The 14,799-nt window shown below is 38.0% G+C and overlaps 2 protein-coding genes across 3 annotated transcripts; both read left to right on the top strand.

The window, feature by feature from the left end:
• Positions 1 to 516: 516 nt before the first annotated feature.
• On the top strand, positions 517 to 2,920 carry LOC127629238 (protein FAM110C-like). Its single transcript, XM_052106378.1, has one exon. It carries the CDS (start codon positions 656 to 658, stop codon positions 1,703 to 1,705), a length of 1,050 nt encoding a protein of 349 aa, XP_051962338.1. The 5' UTR covers positions 517 to 655; the 3' UTR covers positions 1,706 to 2,920.
• Positions 2,921 to 5,465: 2,545 nt separating this feature from the next.
• Positions 5,466 to 14,059, top strand: LOC127628736 (F-box only protein 25-like). 2 transcript variants are annotated; one of them, XM_052105579.1, is made up of 11 exons: positions 5,466 to 5,561; positions 5,965 to 6,115; positions 7,010 to 7,113; positions 7,424 to 7,473; positions 8,513 to 8,605; positions 8,724 to 8,817; positions 8,967 to 9,151; positions 10,512 to 10,694; positions 11,002 to 11,145; positions 11,389 to 11,415; positions 13,476 to 14,059. In XM_052105579.1, the coding sequence occupies exons 2-11, from the start codon at positions 5,988 to 5,990 to the stop codon at positions 13,563 to 13,565; spliced, it is 1,098 nt and encodes a 365-aa protein (XP_051961539.1). In that variant the 5' UTR covers positions 5,466 to 5,561; positions 5,965 to 5,987; the 3' UTR covers positions 13,566 to 14,059. The 2 variants fall into 2 exon arrangements, with proteins under 2 accessions (XP_051961539.1, XP_051961540.1); XM_052105580.1 differs by lacking the exon at positions 11,389 to 11,415.
• The last annotated feature ends 740 nt before the right edge of the window (positions 14,060 to 14,799 follow it).

The following is a 14,799-nucleotide window of genomic DNA, read 5'->3' as shown; positions in this document are numbered from 1 at the left end:
AAAAGAGAAATCTCCATTCACTTGCATTTTAAGGACCTACTGAACCAAGACATTTTTCTATTTTTCTTCAAATGTGTTCTGGTGAAGAAAGAAACTCACACATCTGGGATATCATGAGGCTGAGTAAATAATGAGAACATTTTCATTTTTGGGTGAACCGTCCCTTTAATACTTTCCACTAGATTTGACCACTTCTGCAAGTTCTGATAGCTTCTGACGACCTTTCATTTGAAAGTCTCCTAATGCTTTTCATCTTAACACTGCAAGCTTCTTTTTGTGAAATATTTAGCTTGTAAAGCAATGGTTTTCATTATTATATAAGTGTGGCTGAAGTGTTCAAATACTTTTTGGGCCACTGAATGCTCTCTAAATGTATATAGTATGGGACTGTTATTCTTCTTCACCCTTTACCTAAATATCTCTCGTGCTAGATCTTGCTGCCTTGACCTGAAAGTGGGTGGAGTAGAAGTGAGTAGTATGAACAGGTAAGTTGTGAGTCAGTACTGTGTGTTCTCACCTACTATCAGCTTTCACACGTCAAACCTTTCCACACTTTTTGGAGTGCTTTTTTAAACAGAGGGTTAGCGGCATTTACAACTTTTACGCAACTGGATCTAACACGGAATACTGCTCTGTTTGACGCTTGACTGGATAAATGCTGAAGAAAACGCAAGGCGTGGACGCGTCGCGCATTCTTGTGAAGGGCCCCGAATTCTTGAGGAGACAGCTGGAGCGGGAGAGCGAGGCGAATAAAGGGCGCATCAGTGCGGTGGAGAGGTTGGCGGCCACTAAACCTCAATATGTAAAAAGTCAACAGGCGGTCGGTTCCCCTCAAGAGCCCGTCATCAGCTTCGGGTCTGCCTCCGTGAGCAGTCAAGGGTCCTCTAACAGGTTCGGTTCCGTTAAGAAAGCTACTAGTGTTGATGTTGTGGATGATAACTTGTCGCCTCTAGAAGATTCCAATGTAGTTCGACGAACCAGCTCGAAAAAACGACCTGACTCGATTTTATTATATAGACAGAGGTGTGAACTACTGAGAGGGTCACCACCTGTCGGGAGTAGGAAACTGATGAAAAAGGCGTTATTCTCAACACAAAACAGGACTAAAGCGTTTTCTGAGGCGCAGGGTGACGCATTTGATTCTGAAGTGTATGATAAAAAAGACCACGCGCTTGGAGCCACGCGTAAATATTGCGATAAAGAGACTTCTCGGGTAATCTTACCAATCTCCAATGGGTCAACAAATTTCGTCCTGCAGCAAGGTGAGACAGTCGCTGTGACGACGAGGGCACCTCTTCACAAGAGAGTCGAAGACACGCGTGCGCACGAGCGCAAGAGTCGGAGTGGAGTGGCGCGCTCGAGCTCTGATATCAGTTCGCGCTACTCGAAGAACTTCGCGGACTTCGACGCGTTCTTCAAATACTGCGGCCTCGATGGTGATGTCATCGAGTCCCTGGGCAAAGAGAACTTCTACGCGCGCTCGGACGACCTCAGCCTGAAAATACGAAGCGTCAGCGTTTCGACGTCAGATGATGGATTCTCGAGGAGCAGCGGCGGCCTTCTGGAGGAAGAACTGCAAGTACAAGAGAAGGTCCGTCAAGGCCAAGGGTCGTCAGTTGTTGAACGCAACGCTCGGATTATCAAGTGGCTTTACAGCTGCAGAAATGCAGCGGAGTCAGGAAAGACTCTTCGAGACCTTGATTGACTTGTTTTGGGTCATGTTAAAGGGTCATCTCGCATAAAGTTCCCTTCTACCTGAAATATCGGAATGACAAGATAGGCGCATGATTCTGTGTCTGTAAATGAGATTGCACGTTCAGGAATACTTATTGGTGTTGTGTTGAACCCTGTTTCCCCCAACAGATCTATATGGGGGGAACAGTATCTGATAGTAACATGCACAAACCTAAGCCTAACCCTTCCCTACCATACCATACCCTACTTCTAAAGTCATGGTTACTACAATACTACTAAAACCATGACTAATTAACATAAGGGTATCACTTATTAGCACAGTGTGTAACTCAATGTTTTAACAACTTTATCTTAGATATTTTTATATGATGTGAATTTCCTCCAGATGAAATTTGTTTGTCTGTCATTACCTCAGGCAAGCACTGCTTCCTTAGTTTGAATGAGAAACTATTGGCTAACATAATTCTTTGAATATAATTATTGAGGTTTATGATATTCATTCATTTTGAAATCACTTGTAGCATTTTCTACATGACCAGTAGGCCTTGATTCCAGTGTCATGTTTTTGTACCTGACAGTTTTAATTATTATTATTATTCTACTCTATCCTCCTGGAATACATGTTACTTGATTTATAATATATTAAAAGGCCAGGTTTTATTTCCGCTGCATTGTATTTCCATTGTGTTATGTGAAAACTGGCCTTGCATGAGTATTTTTGCATAAATTATAGTCTACAAAAACATTAAAAAGTTTGTTCGATCCATATTTGCCTATCAGCTGTGGAATGCAGAATATAGCACCTGGCCTTGAGATATGAAAAAATATGGCCTCAAACAAAGAGTTTCGTCCATTGTTGCGTAATAGAGGAAATGGTGAAGTAACAGCTTGTAAACTCACACCCAGTGTGGGGGTGTATGATATGTGCCACTGTCACAAGTTCAAAAGAATAGGTGGCTGTTTATCCTGACTCACTGACTGACTACTTTTTTGTAGTGACACAATGTATGAAAATGCTATGCACATATAAAAATAGTTATCGGTCAATAAAATCTTTCCCTTTTCTAGCACAGATTACAAACTACTGTTACTTAAGTGTGTTTTTGTTGTATGCTTTGTAAATCTTTATAGATCTTGTAAAGTGTGCTCTCAAACATATCAAACTCCTAATATTGTTTAAATGTCCACCAGTATTTGAATTACCATAAATGCATGTTTAAGAATGGGTTAGGTTGTTTTTTAAAAAAAAATAAAAAATTAATTTTGATATTAATGTGCTGAAGTCATCATTTGCACTAAATTGAAGATTTGCCAATAGGTAGATTTTGATCATGCATGCATGCAGTAGTTTCACACACAAAGATCCCCCTCTGGCCCCTAGAATGCAGACTTTCAGGTAGGTTTTATCTTGCAGCACAAGTCTTCATGGCCTTTAAACTACTTTGAATGAATTTGGCACCTCCAGCATATTTGGCTTTCTGCATTAGATGGATGTCAGAATAATCCTCATATTTTCATCAGGTCCTAACAGTGATCCAAACGGACAGATTTGTTTCCAAAAGCTCCATAAAGAGCATGTATCAGGATTGGATGCACTTTTAAAATTTGTGTTCATATTAAGAAAATACTGTAATTATTTACATAAGAAACACTGCAGAAAGTTGTTAATCTGTAGATGCTGTTCTGTACAGAGTCCTGTAAAAAATCTCTCTTTCAAGGGATTCACGATTCAGGAAGCCTTATTGACCTGATAAAAATGGACCTCATTCTTCTTTTATTGGTAATGCAAATGATTTAAATTGTCATGGCAGAAAAAGAGATTATATAAATAAACAAATACAAATAATATGTTTAAAGTTAAATGCCATAATAAGCAATTCTATGTTTATGTGCAAAATAGTAGGCAACTTGTCATAGATTTTGATGTTTGGAGTTTGTGTCTTACTGGTTGCCCTTCCTTATGACTTTTCACATACGCTTCAGCTTGGTTACACCTCTCACCTATTGTAGGTGGGTTTGACCTATAGGTATATGGGAGTTTGGGGCTAGTTATAACATAAGGAAGTTGTCACAAGGGCTAAGTCTAAAGTCCAATTATATGCTTGTTTTCTCTAATTGTTTTCAGGACAGCAAGTTATTTTCATAAACATTTGGTCAGAGCATTGATATTGGGAGGGTTTGTAGCATGTTTTAGATTTTGTAATTTTATAAACATGTCATTGATTAATTTCAGTCGTTGCTGACTAAAATAATGGTTTGATAATTTGGTATCTTCCTTAATGGAAAATGTTTTTATTTTATTTTTTACTTTAGAGATTATTTAATACTTCAAACAATAATTATTCTTCTTAAACCAGTGTCAAACAGCAGGGGGTAAAATAATCCCAACCTGAGAAATAGTGACTGGAGTAAAGTGACAACTAGCCCCAGTCTCTTCTATTAGATTTCAATTTGAAATCTACTGTTTGTACTTTATTTAAAGTAGTCTTATTTTGTGAGCCAAGACTAGATATCTGCCTGTCTCGATAACAAGAATATGTTTACTTTGTCTGTACTTTGTCTAGGATGACAGACAAGGGGACAGAATGAATTCCAATTTATTTTGTTTAGTTTTTGCCTTAAAGGAATAGTTCACCCAAAAATGAAAATTCTTTCATAATTTATTCACCCTCATTTTATCTCAGATGTGTTTTTTTCTTCTGCAGAACACAAATTAAGATTTTTAGAAGAATATCTCAGATCTGAAGGTCCATACAATGCAAGTGAATGGATCCATTTTATTGTGTGTTTCGCTCATAAGTAATATTCCTGTGAGCGAGAACCACACTTTTTAGTGACCTTGAGGAAGTTACCCCATATGACTCTATCCTTCCTAGCAACTGGGCCAATTTGGTTGCTTAGGAGACCTGGCTGGAGTCACTCAGCACACCCTGGATTCGAACTCGCGACTCCAGGGGTGGTAGTCAGCGTCATTACTCTCTGAGCTAGGCCACCAGATAATTACATTTTTAATTATAACGTAATTCATTATTCATAATATAATGATGAACATGCCGGAGTTTGTGATACGTAGGGCAAGGAGTGCTACACGCATACGGGTCAGTTTAAGAGTGTCGGCTGTTCAGACTGGTTCAGACCAGTGTCTGATATAGGCTACATTAAAATGTCATGTGAACAACCTAACAAAACAGTCTGTCAGTCAACAACAAAAAAAAAATATATAAAAAATCAGATCTGGGCCACATTCAACTGCGGTGTAAACGTAATCGTATAGAATACATTCATGCAGCCCATATGTGCTTTTTGGAGCTTCAAAGTTTTGGTCATCATTCACTTGCGTTGTGTTAAGAGGATGAAATAAAGTCATTCAGATCTGGGACAAAAAAAGTTTTTTTAAATAATTTTATTTCCTCTAGCTGAGTTTTAATCATGGTTTTTGAAAAATGCCTCTGAGACCAACTGGTTGAAGGGACTACTAGTAACAACCTTTACTTCAAAGCAAACCCACGTACTGGAAATGTTTACTTGGCGAGGTTAGTATCCAGTATGCTTGGCCAGCCAATTCCATCATTCATTCTCTCCATTCCCCTTCCCCCATCGCAAAATCAAAACACGACAACATGTGCAAGGCTCAGAGTCACGTGTAAGAAGCTGCCGCGACAGAGAACTCAGGATAAAACAGAGGGTGATCGACGGGTCAGCGAACCAATCAGCATTGGAATTCCGGGTAGCAACAAAATGAATGCAAACACGACGGCCAATCACAAATGCCCGGGGACGTGTCTTACATTCTGGTGTTCTGACTGTTTACTTCCGTCAATATTCAAAGAAAAGCAGAAAATTATCAGCATAACAAAGGAACCGCTGTAAGTAAACTTGAAGATACATCGTTTATCAATACAAATACATGAATATGCTTTTAAAACAAATATTGACGTAGAGGAATGGGCTGTCATTAGTGTTTTGCCGACGTTTGGATAGATAAGGCGTTTGGCAGGCATTTCTTTTGAGCAAATGTTTTGGCTGTTGTTGCTCAGCAAGCCAAAATACAATGCAGTTTATCTACAGAAGACAAAGAAACATCAAAACTGCATAAGAATTGTTTTTGAAACAGATAATATGTCAAATGTTTAGTTTAAGGAGCATTTTAAAACTGTAATGATAGATATTGTGACTTATTTGATGTTATCATAGTGATATTGTTTAAGATATGTTAAGCCTTTGATGTGTCATTATGTTTTTTATAAGATAAGAGTCTCTTGTTTTCAGATCTCTGGAACAGGTGGAAGAAGATGCCGTTCTTGGGCCAAGACTGGAGGTCACCAGGCTGGAGCTGGATCAAAACTGAGGATGGATGGAAGCGCTTTGAATACTTCGGCCACAGTTTGGGAGATAATATCAATGAATTTGGCTTGGAAGAGTATGAATGTTTTTTTTTTTATTTTATTATTATTTTAAAAAATATATATGAAATTCCAAGCAGAAAACATCCAGTCTCCCTGAAAAATATTTATAAATGTATAAAAAAAATATTTGCAATTAAATATTACACTTGTCTCTATGACCTCACTGGTTTGCTACTAGCGGGCTGTGGTCACAGGGCTGTAGCTAATGGGGCGAAAGGTGATAACGATTCTAGGGGCCCACAACAAATCTTAGACTGTATGTTTAATATGAAAGTGGCCCAGAATTCCTTGCTACGGCCCTGCGTGGTCAGTTTGGCCGTTGTCAATAAACGATCATTTTGAGAACGCTATTTTGCTACCGTGGCTTTTTGCTGCGTAAAGTTCTAGAACTGTTAAAATTGCTTAGAGCGCCTAATTATGACAATATGCTGTAATAGTTGTATATTGTTGAGGAAAGTGCCTCAACATAGTGTTAACTAGCCATATAACTGATGCTTTTATCTGTAGTGACTTATGGTACACTTATTACGGACTATGCTCTTGGAGTATCCTGAGTCTAATCAGGGGCACAATGGTGAAGGAGATCACTCTTTTTGAGGGTGGTTACCAGCCTTGATCTTTTACCACTAGACCACATGATATACACCAGACATGAGCTAAAAACACCAGATTCAGACAGTGATGTCATGGATGCTGACCGTTCTTAAATCAGGGTTGGGCATGCCTACAAGTAAATGCAAAAATACAAAGCAGTCTGGTTTCGGCTATATGAGGATGCATGTAGGTGTTAGGATAGTTTTAGACAAGACAAACATGCACCACATGTTTACCTGTGTGTGTTGTGTATAGTGTATAGGCTATTAAGGCTATTGGGCAGTGGTAACTAATTTCACAATATTTTCCTCCAGGTTAGACAATGACAACAAGGAAAACATCTATGTGGGAGATGTCTCTGAAGTAGCTGCCAAGAAGAGAAAAAAGGACTTTTTCAACAACAACACAAAATCAGAATGTAAAAATGACATTATCCTTAACTATCACTTTAAAGATGACAAATTTATCAGTGGACTAGTGCTGCATGCATTAGATTAGCAAGCCAATCATAGATGAAATACCATTTTAAATATACAGCAATGCTGGATTAAATACAAGTAGACCAGCGCAGTGGTCACTAAATGATAAGTGATTCTTGATAATCTCTGTTAATCAAATAAGTGTATGTATTTAATTTAAAAGAAATTGTCTAGTAATTTTAAGATATCAAATAAGTTGTCCATCCTCTAACGTTTTTTTTTAAATTTTATTTACTTTTTCTCATTTAGTTTTGTTCCAGGAGAGATGGATCTACGTTCAGAAGGAGAGTACTAGAGAGGTGAGAGATCGATTTTATTATATTAACATGAAATAGACTAGTAAAAACAGTCTGATAATATTATACTCAAAGTCTATATGAAATCAAAACACATTTTTTATTTTTTTTTCCCTTCCTTTTTGACCCTTACTTTGTAATTTTGTCTGCCTCTAAAACAATAGGTTTTAAATAAGTTTTATTTTTAATTTTTTATTAATAAATGCATTAGTCTCAAAAAGTATTGTTCATCATTAGTTCATGTTAATTAATGTAATTAATGTTAAAAAATACAACCTTATTGTAAAGTGTTACCTAACTTTCCTTTTTTACTGACATCAACAAATCCATCTTTTTCAATCCCTCCCCTCCAACGGCCTGTCGTTTCATTGGTTTTCATCCTGGTTACGTTTGTCACGATCCGAATATGAATACAATTGTTGCCCCCACAGCGTTGGTCTGGTTTCAGACTCTTTCATATTCTGTAGATCCCCTATGCTTTTCCATCATCACAAACATGAACATGATGGAGAACACAACGTGGGTTACTAGATTTGTGTATTTTTTTAAATTTGGTAACATTATGCACACAAAATTGAATGACACACGTGCCTCAGTGCGTTGCATGCCATAATTCTGCATGTCCAGGAAAAGGCGACTATATCTGATGCTCGCAAATGGTCTTTTTTGAGGGAAGAGCTGGTTGCCAGCAATGTATTGCAGCACTGCTTATGTTCCCCTTCCACTCATGGTGCACGTGTGTTTATGTGCAACTGATGATGTCATCATCCTAAATCGGCAAAAAATCTTGAACAAGTACGGACCCGAGTACAGGTTGCTTTCTCACTTATGTGAACCGTGCCACAGTTCCATTGCATCCAAGCTCAGACCACCTCCTACAGGTAGTCTCAAGTTCAGTACCACGGTTTGCTACCCGATCAGCAAAATATCTTTCTTATTACCTATTTTTCATGTAAACCATGCTCTTTTTCGGATTAAACTTCCAGCGTGAAAGCCCCTTTACAGTGTTTTTCTACTACTAAATTTGTGTTTGTTGTTGCAGAGACATGGGTACTGCACACTTGGTGAGGCCTTTAATCGTCTGGACTTTTCCAGTGCCATTCAGGATGTGCGCCGATTCAACTATGTGGTCAAAGTAAGGTGTTTCAGTCTTTTCTGAACCATTGCTGTGATTCTCTTAAGGAATACTGGAGCCCCTTACTCTTTCTCTGACTCACGCTCTCTCTTTGTCCCTCTCCTTCTATCCCTCTTAGCTACTGCAGTTGATTGCTAAGACCCAGCTGACATCTTTGAGTGGAGCAGCTCAGAAAAACTATTTTAATGTTCTGGAGAAGATCGTGAGTAAAGGTGAGCAAGCACAGAGATCAACATTCTGCTCTTTGACTGGATGATTTCCTCTTTTTTTTCCATGTAGAAAACATTCTACCTAGTGACATCAGTAGTGATATATCTGCATTAATGCTTGATTTAATAAGTGTTATATTTAAATGTTCCAGTTCTGGATGACCATCAGAACCCGCGATTGATTAAGACCTTGCTGGACGATCTTAGCTCCACCCTCTGCATCCTCATGCGAGAGGTCGGGAAGTCTGTGCTGGTTGGCAACATCAACATTTGGGTCTGCCGTTTAGAAACTATCCTAAACTGGCAGCAGCAGCTCAACAATTTACAAATTCCAAAGGTATCTTTTTCAGTGTGTTATAGGTTTGTGTGTTGTCTGTGTGCGATTAAAAAAAAAATATATATATATATATATATTTAGGACAAAATTGAAAATGTACATCTGTGTTTCCAGTGTAGCATTTGTCAACAGTTTACAGTATAATATTCTATCTGATACTCTGGAAAAAAGCTCATTAAAGGAATTATCCAGTTTCAGCATTTGTGGCATGTTTTTACCACAGAAAATGATTTCCACTCATCCCTGATTTATTAAATAAAGCTGTTTCAGCAAGGCACTTATAGTGGAAGTGAATGTGGCCAGATCATAAACACTAAAATACATACCGTTTCAAAAGTATAACCACAGGACGTAAACATTATAGATCTTAACATGATTTTTGTGAAACAATTGCTCTCTAACTTTATCTGTGCAAAGTTATATCCACTAGCTGAATTACCGGGTTTTGTTTTCATGGCAACAACGTTGTAATATTATATATTCACCGATCAGCCACAACATTAAAACCATCTGCCTAATATTGTTCATCAGTGGTTATCTGAGTTACCATAGACTGCCAGTTTTAACCAGTCTGGCCATTCTCTGTTGACCTCTCTCATCAACAAGGCATTTCCATCCACTGAACTGCCGCTCACTGGATGTTTTTTGTTTTTGGCACCATTCTGAGTAAATTCTAGAGACTGTTGTATGTGAAAATCCCAGGAGATCAGCAGTTACAGAAATACTCAAACCAGCCGTCTGGCACCAACAATCATCCATGCGATTATCTAATCAGCCAATCATGTGGCAGCAGTGTAGTGCATAAAATCATGTAGATACGGGTCAGGACCTTCAGTTAATTTTCTCATCAACCATCAGAATAGGGAAAAAAATGTGATCTCAGTGATTTGGACCGTGGCATGATTGTTGGTGCCAGATGGAAATGCCTTGTTGAAGAGAGGTCAACAGAGAATGGCCAGACTGGTTCAAACTGGCAGTCTACGGTAACTCAGATAACCGCTCTGTACAATTGTGGTGAGAAGTATATTATCTCAGAATGCTATTCTGAGATGCGGGTTGGTGCTGATTTGGCGACATGAGGGGAACCTACACAATATTAGGCAGGTGGTTTTAATGTTGTGGCCAATTGGAGTAACTTTACACAGATATGGTGAGTGAGTGATTTTATAATGTTTACATGTTATGGCTATACTTTTGAAGCAGTGTGCATTTTAACATAAATGGACTGGCCTTTAACATAAATGACTTTTGTGGATATCAACATTGACACAAAAACTGTTAATTGAGCTTAACTGGTATTGAACCAGCACATTGCTTTAATAGTTTATAGTAATGAAAGCGAACAAATGTCTCTTTGCAGCAAGTTTCAAATGGGATGACACTGAGCGACCTTCCTCTGCACATGCAAAGCAACATCCTGAACAAGTTTACTGATGCTTGTGACATCATTAACCTGGGTCAAGCCACACCAACACTGCACATGCTCAGCGAGGACCGGCATCTGTGGAAGAAACTGTGCCAGTTTCATTTTGCTGAGAAACAGGTGAGAGAAACAGGTTTAATTGCCTTAGAGAAATAATGAAAAATCAACAAATAAACTGGCAAGTGAATATTTGTCTCGACATTGTCTTAAAATCATATCGATATTGTTAAATCTTCTTAGAGAAAACATTTGCAGAAAATTCCTTCGTCTTTGGCAGAGCAAAAAATCAGTGGCTTAATCTGATCATAAGATGGCAGCACAGATCTTCAGAGGTTCTTTAAACTGAGCCAGTGTTAGCAGGGGGTGTAAGAGTGGCCTCTGTTCCTCAGCAACACTCACAGAGGTCTCTGTGTTTGTTTGTATTCAGTTCTGCAGGCACTTGATTCTGTCAGAGAAGGGCCATGTGGACTGGAAGCTGATGTTCTTCACACTTCAGAAATACTACCCTCAGAAAGAACAGTATGGAGACACTCTGCAGTTTTGCAAGCACTGTAGCATCCTCTTCTGGAATGTATGGAACCCTCTATTTCTGATCTTGCACACTATATTCCAAGTATTCTTAAGCCATAAAACAGAAATCCGATTCTTGCTTCCATATATACAAATTTGGAGGATAACAGAAATTTTGGGTGAACTAAATATGAGTCTGAGTCCTCTGTAATATCCTGTACACCTTTTAACTTTTGATCTTTGCCCTTTTACTCTGTTGCTGGGCCCCTTTCCTGTTCTCCTCCTGGTCCCTTATCTCCTAAAGGATAGACACCTGGCTTTGCTCTTTAAGGTACATGCTAACTCATATATCAACGTGCCATCCAAATTAGTTTCTGTTCAACATCATTTGTTTTATTTTTATCTTCTCTATTGTTCCTGTCTTCTTAATTTTTTGCACGAATTGTTTGTATTTGATCCCATTATGTTTGAATTACTAATCTGTGACTATCAAAATGTCTTCTTCATTTTATGTCTTCAGTGTTTTCCACATTATGATCTCCAACATTGTAACTAATGCTCCACATTACTGTAACTCATTCTCAAACTTGTGCACATATATATGACTAGTTGTGCTTGCAAGCATCCCTATTGCGCATATTAGGGTTACAAATTTAAACAAACCTCTAACCCCTAAGTAATGAATTTGTACCACAGTGTGTGTAATACTGCCATGGTTGATACCTTAAATCGACTTATTGAGTTTTTGTGTGCTATTGCTTTTCTAAGAAGTCGGATTTATGATTTTCTCCTGGCGGAAATAAAACGTTAAAACCCAAGCCATATCTAGGGGCCAGAATATCATGGAGACTTGAGGATAGGGGTTCTATGACCTAGCAACCATCCAAAAGCAATCGCATAAGAACAACCTGGCAACTACCGCAGACTGATCTTGCTGTGAATTTGGCACCACTAAGTAAATTTTTCTTCTGCTGAAATCGGTCTGTGCTTACTGAAATTTGAACTCCTGTCACCATTTGCTGAAGTTGGAAGTATTGTTGAATGTATGGGCACGTGGGAGCTTGAAATGTCCACAGAGTGGCACCAATCTACGAGTTGTTTTTAATTATTAATGATATAATACAGTCAAAAGGTTCATTGATGCTATTAATTCATTAATGCAATGGCAAAATGTTCATTCAACTTTTAAATTCGTTAAATGTTCTTGTAATTTAAAACAAAGAACGGTAACAATGGCATAATAAAATATCATAAAATAGCATATCAAACAGAAATATGTGTTCACTACCTTTAACTTTTTACATGAATGCTGTTCCATTTTTCTTGGAAACTGGGAATTTCCAGCTTTCTACTTGGAAAAGTGCAATTAAACACCACTTAAAGCCGTTCATCCAACTTAGAAACTCGTGTGAAAATCCTCTACTCTAATTTCACCGAGATGCCAGTGCATAATGTCACACAAACATGTCAGTACCCAGGTAGATGTACAAAGCTTATGATAAACATGAACTTTTAGGCAAATTAAAAGCATCAAAGTTTCTACATCACATGATAATACAACTTGTTTAGCCAACGTTTGCAGAGACGGGTGTGCAAAACACAGTAAATTATACTGCCTTTTGAAAATAGTACTCTCATAGAACAAATGCCTACAGCTAGCAATCTGGTTGCTAGAAGACGTCTCTGGTGACAATTGAATACCTGCTGAGCTAACGGGATAATTGCAGGTTTGTTTCCTTATACATAATCTTCTGAACAAAGGAACCCTTTTAGGGTTGTAGATCAGAGATATGAACTCTGAATATCCCATATCTGACTTAGAAGGGAACACAGCATAAGTCATGACATTCAAGACAGAGCTTTCATCGAATTAATAGTTTACTAACTTGTTTAATTACTTGTAAGTACGAGTTCTACGAAGACGTGAACGCTTTGTACAAGTAAGAATCTCTTCAGGACAGTAATTCTGACATGATGTAAATGCACCATGTATTAACTCTAGGCCCTAACCATAACCCTAAACCTAACCATCAGTGGAGTAAAAAATTTAATATTAGAAGTGAAAATGCAACGTCCGGTTCGCTCTCTTCAATGATTATGCAAACGCGAACTTACTGGTTTCCACAGGATTAGAACCCGTGTCTGCCACAGGAAAAGTAAACACATCTGTATTGATGCAAAGATGTATGTTGCCAGTAACTCAACGAAATGGGGTCAATGTCAGGGTACTGGAACATTCGGTGGCAACATGTCGAGTTCCCAGTGTGATTGTTGACCATTCACCACTTGCATTATAGTGCAGAATGTTGCACAGGCAAGCACCACTCACATTTTCTGCAGAAAATGTAAAAATCTTATTTTGACCTCTCTCTCTCTCTCTACTCATCACAGGAATCAGGACATCCTTGCACAGCAAACGATCCTGACAGCTGCCTCACCCCCGTCTCTCCGCAACATTTCATAGACCTCTTCAAGTTCTGAAATTCAGAATGTTCTTGGACCTCTCACGCTGTCCTTGGGAACACCTGCAAACAACACCTCTAACAAAGACTTTGAACCTGATAAAACATTCTCTTAACTCATCTTCTTTTTTCTCTCTGTGCCCCAGACTAGCCTGTCGTCTCCTTTATGTTCCTCTGCCATTCTGTGATTAAAAGTTTGGAGAGTTTGAACTTTTGACATTATAATGAATTAATTAATTTTCTGTTTTCCTCTCCTAAACTTTAAGGGCTCATAGAAAAGTCATGATATTAGTGTTTCTTTCGTGTTGTCCTATTTTTTCTCAGAGCATAAAAGAGGCAGGAGATAGGAAGGATTGTTTGTTTATAATAGACAATAGCAAAATAAACTTGCTTTCGTGAGCGATGTGTTGAAATGAAAAAGCATGGGAGATCGTATGGAAAGGCTATCTTGTCATTTATATATATATATATATATATATATATATATATATATATATATATATATACACACATTATTGTGCAAAAGTCTTGGGCACATAAGATGTTTCACACTTAAGATGGTTATTTATATCTTCAGCTTTAGTGTGTCAATAGGAAATATAAATGTTCCCAAACATTACTTTTGCAAATAGAAAAGATTAGAATAGAAGAACAGGGAGACCTGCAACAGATGTCATGGCCCCCACAAAGCCCCCCACTGAACATCGAGTCAGTCTGGGATTACATAAAGAGACAGAAGCAATTGAGACAGCCTAAATAGATTGAAGAAATGTGGTGAATTCTTCAAGAAGCTTGGAAAATCCTGTCTGCCAACAACTAAAAAACTGTGTCCAGGAGTACCTAGGAGAATTGGTGCTGTTTTAAAGGCAAAGGTGTTCACACCGCATATTGATTTAGCTTTTTTATGTTTACTGGACTTTGTATAATATTAAGTGATAAATGAAAACTATTGATAGCATTGTTTTTGAAGACATCCTCACTATGCCAAATTTTTCACAAGTGCCTAAAACTTTTGCACAGTGCTGTATATATGTATTTTTGTTTCTGTAGCAATGGAATGCATGTCCAGAGTAGTTGAAGTTCAATGTTTATGTGAGTTTTCGTAATGTTTTGTTGTGCTGTGCGTACATAATTGATGTGTCAACACTAAAGTGTACATTTGCATTGCATTTGCAACAAGAAAATACTTTTTTACGATACACTTTTGTCAAATCTGATAAATGTAATGTAAGCTTTGCTATTTATGAACAACT

This window comes from Xyrauchen texanus, chromosome 35, assembly GCF_025860055.1.
Source record: "Xyrauchen texanus isolate HMW12.3.18 chromosome 35, RBS_HiC_50CHRs, whole genome shotgun sequence".
Lineage (NCBI taxonomy): Eukaryota > Metazoa > Chordata > Actinopteri > Cypriniformes > Catostomidae > Xyrauchen > Xyrauchen texanus.
This window is presented reverse-complemented; position numbering and strand designations above follow the sequence as displayed.

What these genes read in the sequence shown, in the direction of transcription:
- LOC127628736 (XM_052105579.1), top strand. Translation starts at nt 5,988, where the DNA reads ATGCCGTTCTTGGGCCAAGACTGGAGGTCACCAGGCTGGAGCTGGATC. An exon ending in AGAAGGAGAGTACTAGAGAG is followed by an intron (nt 7,474 to 8,512) that starts GTGAGAGATCGA and finishes TTGTTGTTGCAG; the next exon opens with AGACATGGGTACTGCACACT. An exon ending in GTAGCATCCTCTTCTGGAAT is followed by an intron (nt 11,146 to 11,388) that starts GTATGGAACCCT and finishes TATCTCCTAAAG; the next exon opens with GATAGACACCTGGCTTTGCT.
- LOC127629238 (XM_052106378.1), top strand. Translation starts at nt 656, where the DNA reads ATGCTGAAGAAAACGCAAGGCGTGGACGCGTCGCGCATTCTTGTGAAG.